The sequence below is a fragment of the Heterocephalus glaber genome, unplaced genomic scaffold (genome assembly GCF_053883595.1).
Source record: "Heterocephalus glaber isolate CG9 unplaced genomic scaffold, H.glaber_assembly_v1.0 deba00001666, whole genome shotgun sequence".
Taxonomy (NCBI): Eukaryota; Metazoa; Chordata; class Mammalia; order Rodentia; family Bathyergidae; genus Heterocephalus; species Heterocephalus glaber.
Window position 1 is genome coordinate 16,594,693 of NW_028258406.1, and position 14,583 is coordinate 16,609,275.

General features: G+C 47.1%; 3 protein-coding genes across 7 annotated transcripts in view; 2 read left to right on the forward strand and 1 right to left on the reverse strand.

The window, feature by feature from the left end:
* Positions 1-792: 792 nt before the first annotated feature.
* The window catches only part of Lrch1 (leucine rich repeats and calponin homology domain containing 1), a 193,645-nt gene continuing 179,854 nt past the window's right edge, over positions 793-14,583 (forward strand). For all 5 annotated transcript variants that reach the window (XR_002394648.2, XM_013072043.3, XM_004844200.4 and 2 more), the window contains exon 1: positions 793-1,240. Coding sequence is in view for 4 of the 5 variants with exons in the window: in XM_013072043.3 (XP_012927497.2) it covers positions 937-1,240 (304 nt within the window). In the remaining variant the exon portion in view is untranslated. The remainder of the gene's footprint in view (positions 1,241-14,583) is intronic.
* The window catches only part of LOC147822263 (uncharacterized), a 32,375-nt gene continuing 19,038 nt past the window's right edge, over positions 1,247-14,583 (forward strand). The window contains exon 1 of the mRNA XM_087197341.1: positions 1,247-6,760. Within this exon, the coding sequence (XP_087053467.1) occupies positions 1,357-1,821 (465 nt within the window). The 5' untranslated portion in view covers positions 1,247-1,356 and the 3' untranslated portion in view covers positions 1,822-6,760. The remainder of the gene's footprint in view (positions 6,761-14,583) is intronic.
* On the reverse strand, positions 7,295-14,108 carry LOC147822264 (uncharacterized). Its single transcript, XM_087197340.1, has 2 exons — positions 13,249-14,108; positions 7,295-7,373 (listed from the first exon to the last, which is right to left on the reverse strand). Exon 1 carries the CDS (start codon positions 13,952-13,954, stop codon positions 13,322-13,324), a length of 633 nt encoding a protein of 210 aa, XP_087053466.1. The 5' UTR covers positions 13,955-14,108; the 3' UTR covers positions 7,295-7,373; positions 13,249-13,321.

Sequence of the window (14,583 nt, forward strand, 5' to 3'; positions counted from 1 at the left end):
TATTCTGTCCACCATAAAAACGACCCCTTTTAAACGTCCTTCCTTCCTGGGTCTGTAGCTGTCCACTGTTGCTTATCAACTACTCTGCCCCACTGTACTTGTTAGTTCGCGCTGGAAGTCTAGACCTGTAGCCTACAGGGAAGGGTGGCCACCCTGAAGTCTGGATTTTGAAACCAGCGGCACCTCTGACTGAGGCGAGGACTTTAGCTAAGTTTTGTGATTCCTCCCTTTAGACTGAGGGTAGCAGTAGCTCCACTTAGAGGCTCCTGGATGTAAAGAGAAAATTTATATTACCTCAACTGGCACCAGGCTAGACTCACTGTAAGCGCCCAAGGCCGGAGCAGGGGCCATCTGTGGGGCTAACCCAATAGTGAAAACTGCCTTTGGGGGCTCTGGGTCAAACACCCAGGCTAAGTCTCCTCCCCTGGAGCTCACTGTATTTCAAATTCCATTCGTTGCCTCGCCTAAAATCTAAGATTCTTTGTGTCCTAAAACCTCCCGGGAGGCCAAAGGGACCCGCAGGATTGGGCGTGTGGCTGTAGTCACCAGAGCAGGCGCGCAGCTCCAATTTCGGGCCGTATTGCGGGCTCGGGCGGGACAGACAGCGCGGAGGCAGGAGGAGGAGAGAACAGGCGGCGGAGGAGGGGAGAGCGGCGAGAGGAGGGCGCGGGCGAGGAGACACATGCGCGCTGCCGCCGCTGCCGCTGCAGTCCGCAGCTTCCCGGGGACAGGAAACCTTCACAGCCCAGCTGCGCTGCCACCTCCGGGTCCGCGCCCCGCTCGGCGTGCCCGCCCGCAGCCTGCTCCCGCTCTCCGGCGTCCTCCGGGCGGGCACGGCGTGGATTCCGTCCGAGCCCAGGCTTCGTGCCGAGGAAAGCTGTGACCCCCCCCCCGCGGAGCGGCGGGGCGGGCCGGGGCGGGGGGGCCTGGGAGAAGATGGCGACGCCGGGAAGCGAACCCCAACCTTTCGTCCCTGCCCTCTCCCTAGCGACTCTGCACCCACATCATCATCCGCACCACCACCACCACCATCACCACCACCACGGAGGGACGGGAGCCAGCGGAGGGGCGGGCGGCGGCGGCGGCGGGGGGGCCTTCAACCTGCCCTTGAACCGGGGTCTGGAGCGCGCGCTGGAGGAAGCGGCCAACTCCGGGGGGCTGAACCTGAGTGCCAGGAAGCTGAAGGAATTTCCCAGGACCGCTGCCCCCGGGCACGACCTTTCGGACACGGTGCAGGCAGGTGAGAGGCCCGGGCAGGCCGTGCATGTGTGGGGTGCTGCCGTCTGGCTGGCTGTCGCGCCTTCCCCGACGCGGTGGCCGGGCTGAGGTCGAGCTGCGCCGGGGGTCCTCGGGCCCATGGGAGAAGCGGGGCCTGTGAAGGGCCCAGGGGTCCGCCTGCCCCAGCAGTGCCTTGCCAGAAGGGCAGGGATGCGCCCGGGTCCCGGCTCTCCACCCGGCGCCGGCCGCGGGCGAAGTGGCTTGGGGCCGGGGCTTGCGGGCGCGCACTGTGCGCGCTATGGCCCTGAGCTTTTCGGGCTGCCTTCCTGGGCCGCGGCTGGGCTGGGAACCGAGCGCCGACAGCCGCGGCCGCGCCTCCCACCGGGTCAGACCCTCTCTGCACGGGGGCGTCGCCGCTCCGGTGGGGAAAGCCAGACAAAGGTGGTACGCCCTCGTCCGACCCTAGGGCATCGGCGCGGGACCGCGGGACCGCGGGGCCGCTTGGCGATGTCTGGCAGCTCGGTGGCGCCTGCAAGGAGGTGCCGAGCCTTCTTCCTCTTCCTGCGCCTGTGCGAGCGAGCAGAACCACCGCGATTGTCGTGAATCCGAGGCGCCTGTCGCTTTGGAAGCGATCGAGTCTTTCCTTCCTTGGTTTTGCCCACCGCCCACACAATTTGGGCCCTGTCTCCCAGACTACCTGGTCTCGGTAACTGGGCCTTTGCGGGGCCCCTGGAGGGAAGCATGTCTTAGTGAAAGAAAAGTAATTAAAGCGAGCCGGTTTTCCAGCGTGAACCCGGCAAGTTGTAACTCGCGCCAATAAGCAGCCAGCTTTTTCAAGTTATGTCATGTGTTGACATATTTCCGAGACGTCTGTTTTCTCTTTGGTAGTTAGGAGTTGTAGGAGCAGGATCCATAAACAGGAAGGAGTGTGGTGGAAAGGGATTGGGGCCTGGGATCAGTACACAAATGACTTGGGTTCCCAACCATCTGGTTCCGCTCCCAGGGGTATGATTAGTATCCTGGCAAGCGACCCTCACTTCCCAGGGCAGTGGGTGCCCCAGTGTGGAACCACTACCCAGATCCCTTGGCTCTCATAGCTTTTTGGGCCTATTGCCAGGACCCTGGATCCTGGATGACTTGACTCAGCTCAAGACTTCGCAGTTTCCTCTTATAAGAGGAAGAAGGGGGCGGGGCAAGGGAGCCGGCAGTGGCTCTGGGAGCCTAGGTTTCCAGTGCCGTTTCTCCCGTTTAATTCAGTAAACGTTTATTGGGAGCCCGAATGAATATTTAGCTAGAGTTCTGAGTTCGTGGGAGTCAAAAAGTACCCTCCAGGGTCAGTGAACTTTGTTATTTGGATTTTGGGATGGCCGGGAATGGACAAGAAAGAGGGAATTTCCAGAGTTGAGCTAATAGACGGGGAGTATCTTTTAACAGGACCTCTTAGTGACATCTTCTTAAGTAGAAGCTTTTCTAAGAACTCCCTGAATCATTAACTTAAAAAAAATCATCTGTTATTAAATTCTGCTTCCCTTCTGCCATAGAGTGTACTTTGAATTGTGCAGAACTGCAGAAAACAGCTGGCACGACCAGTAATCATCTGTTTGTACAGTTCAGTAGTGGGGCCCAGAGCTGTTCCTTTACTTTAGTTAGGCTGGTGATTATTTCCGAGTTAGGTGAACTTGATATGTCTGCCTTGTTGGCATTTCTCAAAGACCAGTGCTTTAAAAGCAGGAATCACATTTTTCAGTTATGACTTTGCCACGTGAAGTGGATGCTTAAAAATGTTTCTTTCTGCTCTCTTCTGTGCTTGCTTAGTCTGTGAGTTTTGCAGGTTTTTAATTATGAGTCTCATTTGAACATGTTTAGTGATCAGGAAATTCTAACTAGTTAAAATTCAGAAGCTTAATGTTAATTCTTCATCCTATAATACAAAATTATTTGTGGCAGAGAGAGCAAAGTTTGTAGGAATTTAAAACAACTCAATAAAGAGAAAAAGGTATTCAATGTAGCCAGTTATTTTACATGACATTTGATATTAATATTTATGTACTTTTTATGGGGCCCAGTTTTATGCTTCAGTTTATATTTATTACTATCAGTGTCACTGTGCTCTTGTTAATGTCAGTGTAAAGCAGCCTGTGCATTTATGAAACAAAGTTATTACATCTGTCCTAAAACTCTTCTTACTCATCCTACAAAATCAATTTCTGCATTATCTCCCCATCCCTCCCTCCAACTAGAGTGAAAACTTCTCAGGAAGGGATACAGGGATTCTCTTTTTGGTGTGTTAAAGATTTGCTTTTGCAAAATATCTTTGAGGTCAGAATCTGGGTGTGAACTATAGGTATTCTGTTTGTTCTAAAGAAATATTTAGTTGAGCACTTTCTTATTTGTAAGAGCAAAACAAACGATTAAAATGACTGCCAATGCAGGTAGTGTTGACATTTCCTCCATTTTAAGAGAGCTAGTGATATTCAAAATTGGAGTAATAATATGTACATTAAGGATAGTGGTTTCTCCTGGGCCCATATTTAGTTTACAGAATATCTCCTAAAATCAGAATGGCATATGAAGATCCTTGAAAAGGTCTTTTCATACATTTTTCAAGACAGAGAGTGACATAGCAAGGCTTTTCTCCCTGTTAATTTGTATAATATAGGCCATTTGGCTTATGGCTTGTAAAAAGCAACTCTTCTGACAGCAGCCTGGACAGAACTGCGCTGTTGGGCCATGTAGTATGTCTGATCAGAGGTGAAAACCAAGAGGAAACACAGAAACAGAGAGGCCCTGAGCTGCTCAGGGGGAGCCTAAGCTTTGTTCCTCAAGTGCATAGACTTGATTCATAGGAAAAAACTTTCAGGCTCTTACTTGAAGCCCATTAACTTGAGTTTCAGTCAGAATAAGTTTTGTTGTGAAATTCTAGTCTTTTAGGAGGCGAGGAAGGGAAAGGTACAGATAGCACTGATCCAAAGGGACAAAAGAGCCATGATTAGCAATTACTGGGTGCCCTTTGCTGTGCTGAGTTCTTGACATGTAATTGCTCAGTGCTCATCAGGAGCATATCCCTATCCTTTTACAGATGGGAAGACTGAGATGGAGAGAAGGCAGGCAAGATTGCTCAAGGCAGGCAAGATGCTCAAGATTATACCCCTATATGATGTGAACCAGTGATTTGAGTCCTAATGGAACTCACTTTAGCATTCCTATTCTTGACCATCTACCATTAGCAGAGGGAAGAAACCGGGAGGTGCAGAATCTGAGAGTCTTTCTGGAGATTCACTCAACCCCCATTCATTCTAACAGTATCTGCTGAGTCCACTGTGTGGACACCAGGGACACAGCATTGACCAAAAGAGAATCCTTGTATCCCTTCCTGAGAAGTTTTCGCTCTAGTTGGAGGAAGGGATGGGGAGATAATGAAGAAATTGATTTTGTTGGATGAGTAAGAAGAGTTTTAGGACAGATGTAATATCTTTGTTTCATAAATGCACAGACTGCTTTACATTGACATTAACAAGAGCGCAGTGACACTAATAGTAATAAATATAAACTGAAGCATAAAACTGGGCCTTTTAAAAAGCAGTACATCAATACACATATCAGGAGAGCAACCTTTTTTTTTTTTTTTGCTAGTGCTGATTTATTAAATAGTATCATTGGGATACAGAAGTTCAAAGGGGTGTTTATATGATTGAAATAAAGATGATGGGAAAGAGGAATAAGAAAAGAAATGAGACTGATTGCATGAGGAATGACTGGAGTGTATCATTGTCTGTATTTTTTTTGTCTGTGTGTGTGTGCTGGGAATGAACCCAGCGCCTCATACATGCTAGGCTAGGGCTCTGCCTGTGAGCTACATTTCCAGTTATTTTAAAAAAATATTATTTTGAAATAGCATCTCACCGAGTTGCCCAGTCTGGCCTTAAACTTGGAATCTTCCTGCCTCTGTCACCTGAGTAGCTGGGATTTACAGGTGTGCGCTACCACAACTGGATGTATCTTTTTGAGGTGTCCGTCAGCAGACTGTGGGAAATACAGAGCTTTTCTAGGCAGGAACATACCCATAGGGCATAAAAAGTACTCCTTGAACGTGGGTGTGATTTTTTTTCAATGCTGAGAATCAAACCCCAGGCTTCATGTAGGCTAAGCAAGTGCTCTACCACTGAATTCCACAGCCCCGAATGTGTATTTTTAATATTTGAGTATGAGTTCTATTTATTGCAAAATGTAAGATGTGAATACATGAGAAGCTAAATAACAATTCCAAGAAACCACTAGAGCCATGAAGTAGAGTTGATATTCTAAATATTTCTTTGCAACAAACAGAATACATATAGTTTATACCCAACTCCTGACCTCTAAGATATTTGCAGAAGCAAACCTTTAACACACCACTTCAGAGGAAAAGATCATTTCTGTGAAGATGGTTAGGAAAGACTTCCATAGAGGAGGTAGAGTTTGGAGCAGGTTTTGTAGGATGGATAGGATAGGATAGAAGTGCCCATGAATATTTTGTGGTTGGAAAGATGGTTCTAAGATGTGGAGTGAGAACCCATCACTAAGATTGTAAACTTCTGTGAATAAAAGAGAGGACATTTAAGCCTGTCTTCTGGTCATGTCCTCCCACACTGCTCCCACTGTACAATGGAGTCACAGCACAGGGCTCCTATGACCCTTTGAGGACTTTGGAAATGGCTGGGATTTGTCAGCCTGTGGGACTAACACCCTAGTCTGCCTAACCTAGCGCTCTGAAATATCTATACAGATTCAAATACTGCTCCAAGATTTGTGGAGAGGCTTATTGGCTCAAGGCTGATTTCCCTCACCCCACTTCCTCCCTCTAGTCACAGAGTCTTTGGCTATTAGTCTTTTGGGTATTAATCATTGGAATTCACACAAAACTTATTGAAGAAATCTATCCATTTTTGATAACATGCTCTGTTCCATAATTTTGGCCATAAAGATTTTCCGTATTAAATATAACGAAACTTGTGAAGTCCCATGTATTTTCTTAAAACCTGTATTCTTTTATAAGTATATCCAGTTTTGAATTATTTTTCTGCTGTTGATTTAAATTTGTTATTAATCTGACTGTCACTTCTTACAGGCAGTATCATATAAATGTCTATGCATTACATTCATTACATATATTCTAAATATTCATTCATAAACTATTAGTTATATTCTTTCCCTTCTTATTTTTTTCTGCTGATTAATCTCTTACTTTTTAAGGTAGAGAGGATTTCTAATATGAAAGCTTTTAGAACCACTATGACACTCCCCCTTGTATGTATGCCTCTCTCTCTCTCCCTCTCTCTTTCTCTCTCTTCTCTGAAACATGTCCAGATACACTCTTCCATGTGTCTGTAGTATGACAAAATGTCCACAAACACATGCTATTCTCATTGTTTACATCTTACACTGCCTTATTAAAAAGCCAAGAGCAGACTAATAGAGCTTCTAGAATAATAGGGTACAATTGTAGGGTAGGAGAGCTCTGGGAAGTTTTGGTCTGTGGCAGTTTATGAAAGAACAGTTCAAGGTTTTGTCAGGTAAAAGTGCCGAAGACCAAGACCAGACCAGGCCACAACAAGCCTTTATTAGGGGAATAGATCTGCCGGGCTGTCTCTGAACAAAGGAGAGACAAAAGCAATATGGCTGGGGCAGGGAGAGTCTTTTATAGAGACTGGGGTGGGGCTTGTAGGGGCTGAGGTGGGGTTGAGTGAGGTAGTGATCAGGGAGTGGAGGAGCCGGTGACGTCACTAGGTGGTAGGGGGTGAGCGAGTATTAGGTTACTCTCTAGGTGGGACCAGGGGCATGCTGGGAGGAAGGGTTTATTCTTTGGTGGGAGCAACCATCTTGGCATGACATCACCCAGGGGAGGGGCAAGGCACCATAGGAAGAGGGCAGCTACTATACATAATAGCTGCTGAGGTAGTGGAAGACCTATCATTCCAGGCTTTTGTTTTATGACAGTTGGGCGAAGGTCTCTTCTTCTGGAGCTGCTTCTTGTTGACCAGGGGCGAAGATTGGGGCTAGACCTGGATCTGATGAGGCCTATGGCAAGTGGGGACCTCTTCTATTTGTCGTACTGGCTGGTACCCTGCCATGATGAATTCCGTGACTGTCTGGTTGGTGAATGCCCTCATTCGTTCCTGCAAGAAATTTTGAAAACAGCGAACCAGACAGGGTCCGAAGAGTAAGATAAGGCAGATGGTGACCAATGGTCCTATCAGAGGAAGGAGCCAGGGCAGCCAACTACTTAGGGAAAAGAGATTTTCATTTACCCAATTGTTCATGCGTTGATCAATGTTTGAGGCCCTTTCAGTGAGCCTTTTTGCTGTATCTCGTACTAAACCCGATTGATTTGTATAAAAACAACATTCCTCTCCTAGGAAAAGACATATACCACCCTTCTCTGCTGTAAGGAGATCTAGTCCCCTCCTATTTTGGAGAGTGACAGCCGCTAAGGAATCTAGTTGGTTCTGTAAAGTTGTGATTGATCTAGCTATTTCTTTAAGGCTGTCACTTAGCTCTTTAGAGAGAGTTTGGAATTGAGTTAGTGAGGTAGCTAGGCCCCCTACTCCTGTCCCTAAAGCAGCAGTGATGCCTAGTCCTACAAGTAAGGGTATTAATTGGACAGCTCGTTTGTGTCTGACCTGTGTTTTTGTTGGCACTGATAAAGTTTGATTATTGGGTGCTATATCAATGTTCGGGCTGAGGTAAACTAGAGTGCAAGTCCCTGTCCAGTTAGTTGGCAGGCACAGGTGGGCCGAAGTTCCACAAAGGAAGAAGATCCCTTGACTGGGTAAACAGAATTGGTTGTGTATGTCGAAAAGATGTGTGAGTTTGTTATTCTCCATTTCCCATATTCCTAGTGTTCCTGCCAGCACAGCACCTGTTAAGGGTTGAAAAGGTCTTTGGCGTGAAATTTGTTGGGCATTGTTGGTCTTATTTTCCCATTGGAGGAAGAATCTCCTGGTATCTACCAGAAGCCATTCTGGAGAATGGTTAAATGTTGGAATAAGGAGGCATTCTGAGACTGAGGGGGCTGTGTTGCAAGGAGTCCAGGGATGTATAGTCATGCAGGGCATATGTCGACCATTGCAAAACCCAGAATCTTTGCTGAGAAGACCCTGTGTCATAATTTTTGGAGCCCCAGTGAAGCGGACAGGCTGAACAAAGGGGGCATTTTGGGTGACCTTGTAGTTAGTATGACCTGATGGGGCCTGTAATTGTAATGTGTAATTACACTTCCAAGAGGGAAGGTGTCCCAACATGGAGCCCATGGACAAGTTACGCTGAAAACAAAGTGGGGCCTGAAAGCTCAAGATGATGTTACCAGCTATAGGTCCAAGTATAGGCTTTTCCTTACTCTCATATAGAGACAGGTTAGCCATGTACGATTGAAGGAGTTGGGCTGCACGACCTGTTTGTGTTCTTCTTGTCATATCAGTGATGTGAAAGTTGGTGAGGGACTGTTTATTAAATAACTGTAAAGGGTTTCCCATCTTATATTGAGGATGGTAAGTAAGACTGGTTGTAGCCCAGACTTTTGCAGGTACCGGGATGGCTGTATAAGAAGCAGTGGATAGGGACATACAGAGCCAACAGTTACTGGCTAGAGATGGGTTGAATTGATTTAATAGAGAGTGGGTTAGCTGGAGCATGTTATCTAGATAGTGTGGAAGTGAGGAGTGAGTCAATTGGAGGTCATTGTATATGTGTGTAGGGTTGACGGGTAAGGGTGGGGCCATGGAAACTGCATGTAGAGGAAAGAGGAAGATGGAGATGAGGGCACTTAGGAGAATTGTGATGTGGACCCCGTAGTGTATGATGGAATGGTGAAGAGTCTTGTCAAAGGGAAGGAGAGAGGAGTGAAGAAACATTTTGTGTATTTGTGAGGACAAATAAGAATACTGGGAAGGGTGATAATTAGGTAATAGGTTACCGTGAGAGAAAAAAAAACTTGTGAGGGAGCCCTAATGACAGCTGTTAGTTACCCTTGATAAATTACTGTAGACAACCAATAATACTAATGAGGGTAATGATGAGGTAGTATATTGCTGCCAGAATATATTTGTCTATGGTTTTCCAGTCTCTTGGGGCAGTGGCAGTGAGCCCAATCCCAAAGAGAAGGCCCGAAAGAATTAATAAGAGAAGGCTGAGGATATCTGTAGGTGACCCTGTGTATATGGAATCACAATACCCCATGGGTCCCCTAACAAAGGGGAATGTCTTGAGGCAGATGAAGGTGTGTGTACAAACAGCAAATGAGGAGAAAAGAAAAGAGCTCTATCTCAAAACATGAAAAATCAGCTAGTGTTCCCTGTAACCAGAGGTCTGTTACCCACTGGAAGATTGTCTCAGGGATGTCGTCCTGTGGGGAGCACCAAGCGACGTTTTCCAGAGCACACTCAAGGAAGGCCCGAAACTGCTGCTGTAAGAGGATGTGTATCCGTATTACCTAGGAAAGTCAATTGGATTTTGAGCCGATAAAGTTAGAGATGTCAATGAGAGAGAGAGGTTAACTTTCCTCTGGAATCTGTGTGAGAGTACGGAATAATCTGAGTTTAGTAGGTCCTGTGAAAATAGAGGAGTATCTGGCAGTGTTAGATTGTTGTTCAGGCTGTTTTATCTGGGAATCTGGAGGAGCCTTTTTTATCCTGGAAAGATGGAACCAGGGGACTCTTTCCTGGAGTTTTACCGCAGTAGGAGTTATTAATGAAACAGTGAAAGGTCCCTCCCAATGTGGCTGGAGGGGTCTTGGGGACAGGGTCTTGAGATATACCTGGTCACCTGGAGAAAGAGGAGGAGGATGTAGAATACCTGACGAGTCCGGAAAGGGGAGAGTTTGGTTAGCCAGAGTTTGAAGGAGACGACGGGCATAGTTAAGTGTTGGGATATAATCAGCAAGTGCTGGTGATGGGTCTGGTAAGTTAGAAAACAAGAGAGGTCGTCCATACATCAACTCAAAGGGGGTTAAATTTAATGGTTTTCGTGGTGTCGAGCGAAGCCTCATGAGAGCTAAAGGGAGGAGGGTAATCCAATTTTGTTTGAGCTCTATTGAGAGTTTAGTTAGCTGAATTTTAATTAACCCATTGGCTCGTTCTACCTTGCCTGATGATTGAGGTCGATATGGGATGTGTAGTTTCCACTGTATATTGAGTGTCTCTGTTACCTGTCGGGTGATCTGAGAGATGAAGGCAGGTCCATTGTCTGATTGAATGGAACGTGGAAGGCCAAATCGAGGAATGATTTCTGTTAGGAGCACATGAACTACAGCAGCTGCTCCTTCTGACCTGCAGGGAAAGGCCTCTATCCACCCCGTGAAAGTATCTACCAAGGTTAGGAGATATTTAACCTTTTTTACAGGTGGCATATGTGTGAAATCAATTTGCCAATCTTCTCCTGGTAGTTGTCCCCTGGACTGGTGAGTCTTTGTGCGTGTTTGAAAGCCACCTTGGGGACTGGTGGTTGAGCAAATGGGACAGGCCTGTGTTATTGTCTGTGTGTGTGACGCTAAGGATGGGTGGTATAGAAAAGGCCTGAGAAGGTGCAGGAGGGGTTGGGTTCCTATATGGAGTGAGTTATGTATGTCAGTGAGGAGAGGAATTATTTGATCATCAGGTATGACATGGCGTCCCCGATATAGAAGCCAATCATTTCTTAGTGTAGCACCCTTTTTCATGTATTTGGACTTTTCCTGAGGAGAGTAGTTAGGTTTTAAGGGTGGAATGATTAACAACTGATTTTGGCTTTGGGGAACACATTGTTGTGCCATATTGTGGGCAGTTTGATCTGCTCTGTTGTTTCCCTGAGCTATAGGAGAGGAAGATGATTGATGTCCTTTACAATGAATGACCCCCACTTGTGTTGGGAGGGTGGCCGCTTGGAGAAGGGCATGTATTAGACGTCCATTAATAATGGGTGTCCCTTTTGTGGTCATAAAGCCTCTTTCTCTCCAAGTGGAGTTATGAGAGTGTAGGATGTGGTATGCATATTTGGAGTCAGTATAAATATTGCCTCGCCTGTTGTGAGCTAGAGTAAGAGCTCGGATGAGTGCAATTAATTCTGCTTGTTGAGAGGTAGTGTTGTGTGGGAGTGTGTTAGCCTCAATGGTCTGTGTGAAAGAAACTATTGCATATCCTGCCCCCTTCTGGCCAGGCACATGGCTGGAAATTGAGCTGCCATCAATAAACCATGTGAATTCTGGGTCTGAGATAGCCTCTGAGGAGACATTAGGGAGAGAGGGAAGGAGGTTTTCAATTGTTTCTGTGCACGAGTGGGAGAGTGTCTGAACAGGCTCAGGAAGGAGAGTGGCTGGGTTAAGGGAGGGGCAGGACTGAAGAGAGAAAGATGGGTTTTCTATAAAAGTGGTATGGAAGAGCTGTAGCCTAGAGGGGGACAGGTGTGAGAGGCTATAATGAGTGAGTAAGTCCTGTAGGCGGTGGGGTGACTTCACTGTCGTTGGTTGGCCAAAGGTAAGTTTGGAACTTTCTTGGGCTAAGAGGGAAGCGGCCGCCAGAGCACGTAAACATGTAGGCCAGCCTCGGACTGTGTAATCAAGCTGTTTAGACAGGTAGGCAACTGGGGCAAAGTGTGATCCTATGTTTTGTCCCAGAACTCCCAAAGCCAATCCTGTTCGTTCAGTGACATACAGAATGAATGGCTTTTGAAGATCTGGGAGAGCCAGTGCTGGGGCAGAGAGGATAGCAGCCTGAAGCCTGAGAAATGGTCCCTTGATAGAAGTATTATTTATAGGTTCATTTGGGTCTCCCTTGGAAGCATCATACAGGGGTTTAGCAAGTAGACTGAAGTTTGCTATCCATAAGCGGAGAAAGCCTGCGAGCCCCAGGAAAGACAGGATCTCAGCCTTGGAGGAGGGGATGGGGAGGTCCCGAATAAGTTGTTTACGGTCCAAGGTGATCTCTCGTTGCTGATATGAGATCTTAACCCCAAGGTATTGTACTGTGAGTTGGGAGAGTTGGGCCTTGTCCCTAGAGACTCGGTACCCCTTTTTATATAAGAAATTAAGTAATGAGGCCGTGTGTTGTTGAGAGAGTGTGAAGGTGGGGCTGCACAAAAGTAAGTCATCTACATATTGGAGCAGCTTAGAGGGAGACAGGTTTAACTTTAAGAGGTCAGTAGCCAAGGCCTGTCCAAAGAGGTGTGGACTATCCCGGAAACCCTGTGGAAGAACTGTCCAAGTAAGTTGTTGAGAGTGTCCTGTATCAGGGTCAGTCCATGTGAAAGCAAAAAGATTTTGTGAGTTGGGGTGTAGGGGGATGGTGAAAAAGGCATCTTTGAGGTCTAGAACCGTGAAATAACGTGAAGAAGAGGGGATATGGGACAGTAATGTGTAGGGGTTGGGAACAACAGGGTGTAAAGGAAGTACAGCAGAATTGATGGCTCTTAAGTCTTGTACTAATCTGTAGGAACCATTTGTTTTTAAAACTGGAAGGATAGGAGTGTTGTAGGGGGAGTGAGTTGGTCTGAGAAGTCCCTTGTTGAGTAGACTGGTAATTACAGACTTTAATCCTTTTAAATGTTTTAATGCTAAAGGGTATTGGGGAACATTTGGAAATTGAGTGATATCTTTGAGAGAGATCTGAATGGGAGGGTGATGTTTAGCCACAGAAGGGGTAGAGGTGTCCCAGACTGAGGGGTCAATATAAAGCTCCCTAGGAGAAGGTGAAGTTAGATTGGGAGTTGAATCTGTCAGGGGGGCAGCCAGGAGCAGCAGAATACTGGTAGGGTCTAAATTGGCTGAGTGAAGGGTGAGTGAAGCCCTAAATTTAGTTAAAATATCTCTCCCCAAGATGGGGGTAGGGCAGCTAGGAATAACCAAGAAACTATGTGAAAATGTACTGCCCAGCAGAGAACAAGCTAGGGGTGGTGTACTTAGTGGGCTTGAGTGTATTTCCTGAACTCCCACAATAGTTACCGTGGAGGGATGTGTAGGACCTGAGTACTGTGGTAAGGCCGAATAGGTAGCCCCCGTATCAAGTAAAAATGAAATAGGCCTACCTGAGACGCTGACAGTTACCCTGGGCTCATTGAGAGTGATGGCCGTGGGGGCTGTAGATGACCCTGGGCACCGTCAATCCTCCGTCGCCAGGCCGATGAGCTCTGACAGAGACGTCTCCACACCTGCTGACTGGGTTTGAGGAGGGGATGGCCTCTTACCTCTTTGGCGAAGGGGACAGTCAACCCTCCAGTGACCCGTCTGCTTGCAGTCGGGACAAGGGCCAGGCGGTGGCTTGGGATTGGGACATTCTCTAGCCCAGTGTCCAGTCTGATTACACTTAAAACAGGCCCCAGGAGGCCCATCACGAGTAAATGTCCTTTTGCAGGATGGTGGTTTACCCTGTAGGGCTGCTGCCAGCATCTGGTAATTGGCCACTTTTTGTTGTTTTGCTTGTTCCTCACGGTGATTGAACACCTTAAAAGCAACATTGAGGAGCTCAGTTTGTGTGGCCTGGGGGCCCTCCTCAACCCTTTTTAGTTTTCTCCTGATGTCAGGGGCAGACTGTGAAATAAAATGGGTGTTAATAACAATCGTGCCTGCCTGAGAGGTGGGATCAATTTTGGTATATTTTTGAAGAGCATCAGCCAACCTAGAAAGAAACTGTGCTGGATTTTCTTGGGGTCCCTGAGTTATTTCCCTAATTTTATCAAAATTAACTGTCTTTTGTGAAATTCTCTTTAAGCCTTCTCCGAGACAAACAATCATGTAGTCTCGGAGATCTCTGCCTGGGTCTCCATCCTGGTAAGTCCAATCAGGTTGAGTATCTGGCACTGCCTGGGTACCCACTAGTTTAGTTGGATCTGTGGCATGAAAATCATCTGCTGCTGCCTGGGCTGCCCTCCAGACCCTCTGGCGTTCCTCTGGGAGAGAGTAGTTGAAAGAATTGTATAAATATCTCGCCAGGTCATATCATAAGACTGAGTAAGGTAGCGAAATTCTTTGATATAAACATCGGGATCAGAGAAAAAGGAGCCTAGGCGTTTTTCAATTTGAGAAAGGTCAGAGAAAGAGAAGGGAACATGTACTCTAACAATGCCCTCAGTCCCGGCTACCTCTCGGAGGGGCATCTGTGTGGCCAGGGCTAAAGGTGGAAGGGTGGGATAGCGAGAACGGGTGTGGGGTGGGGAGATGTGAGGTGCAGGGGATGGGGTAGGAGGAGGTAAAGGAGGGTCACAAGATGGCGGAGGAGGGTCACAAGATGGCGGAGGAGAAGGGCCATGTGGTGAGGTGAAAGGAGACAAAGAAGAGGTACAAGATGGCGGAGGAGGAGGGTCACAAGATGGCGGAGGAGAAGGGCCATGTGGTGAGGTGGAAGGAGACAAAGAAGAGGTACA

Coding starts and splice junctions, on each gene's coding strand:
- LOC147822264 (XM_087197340.1), bottom strand. CDS start 13,954: ATGATTGTTTGTCTCGGAGAAGGCTTAAAGAGAATTTCACAAAAGACA.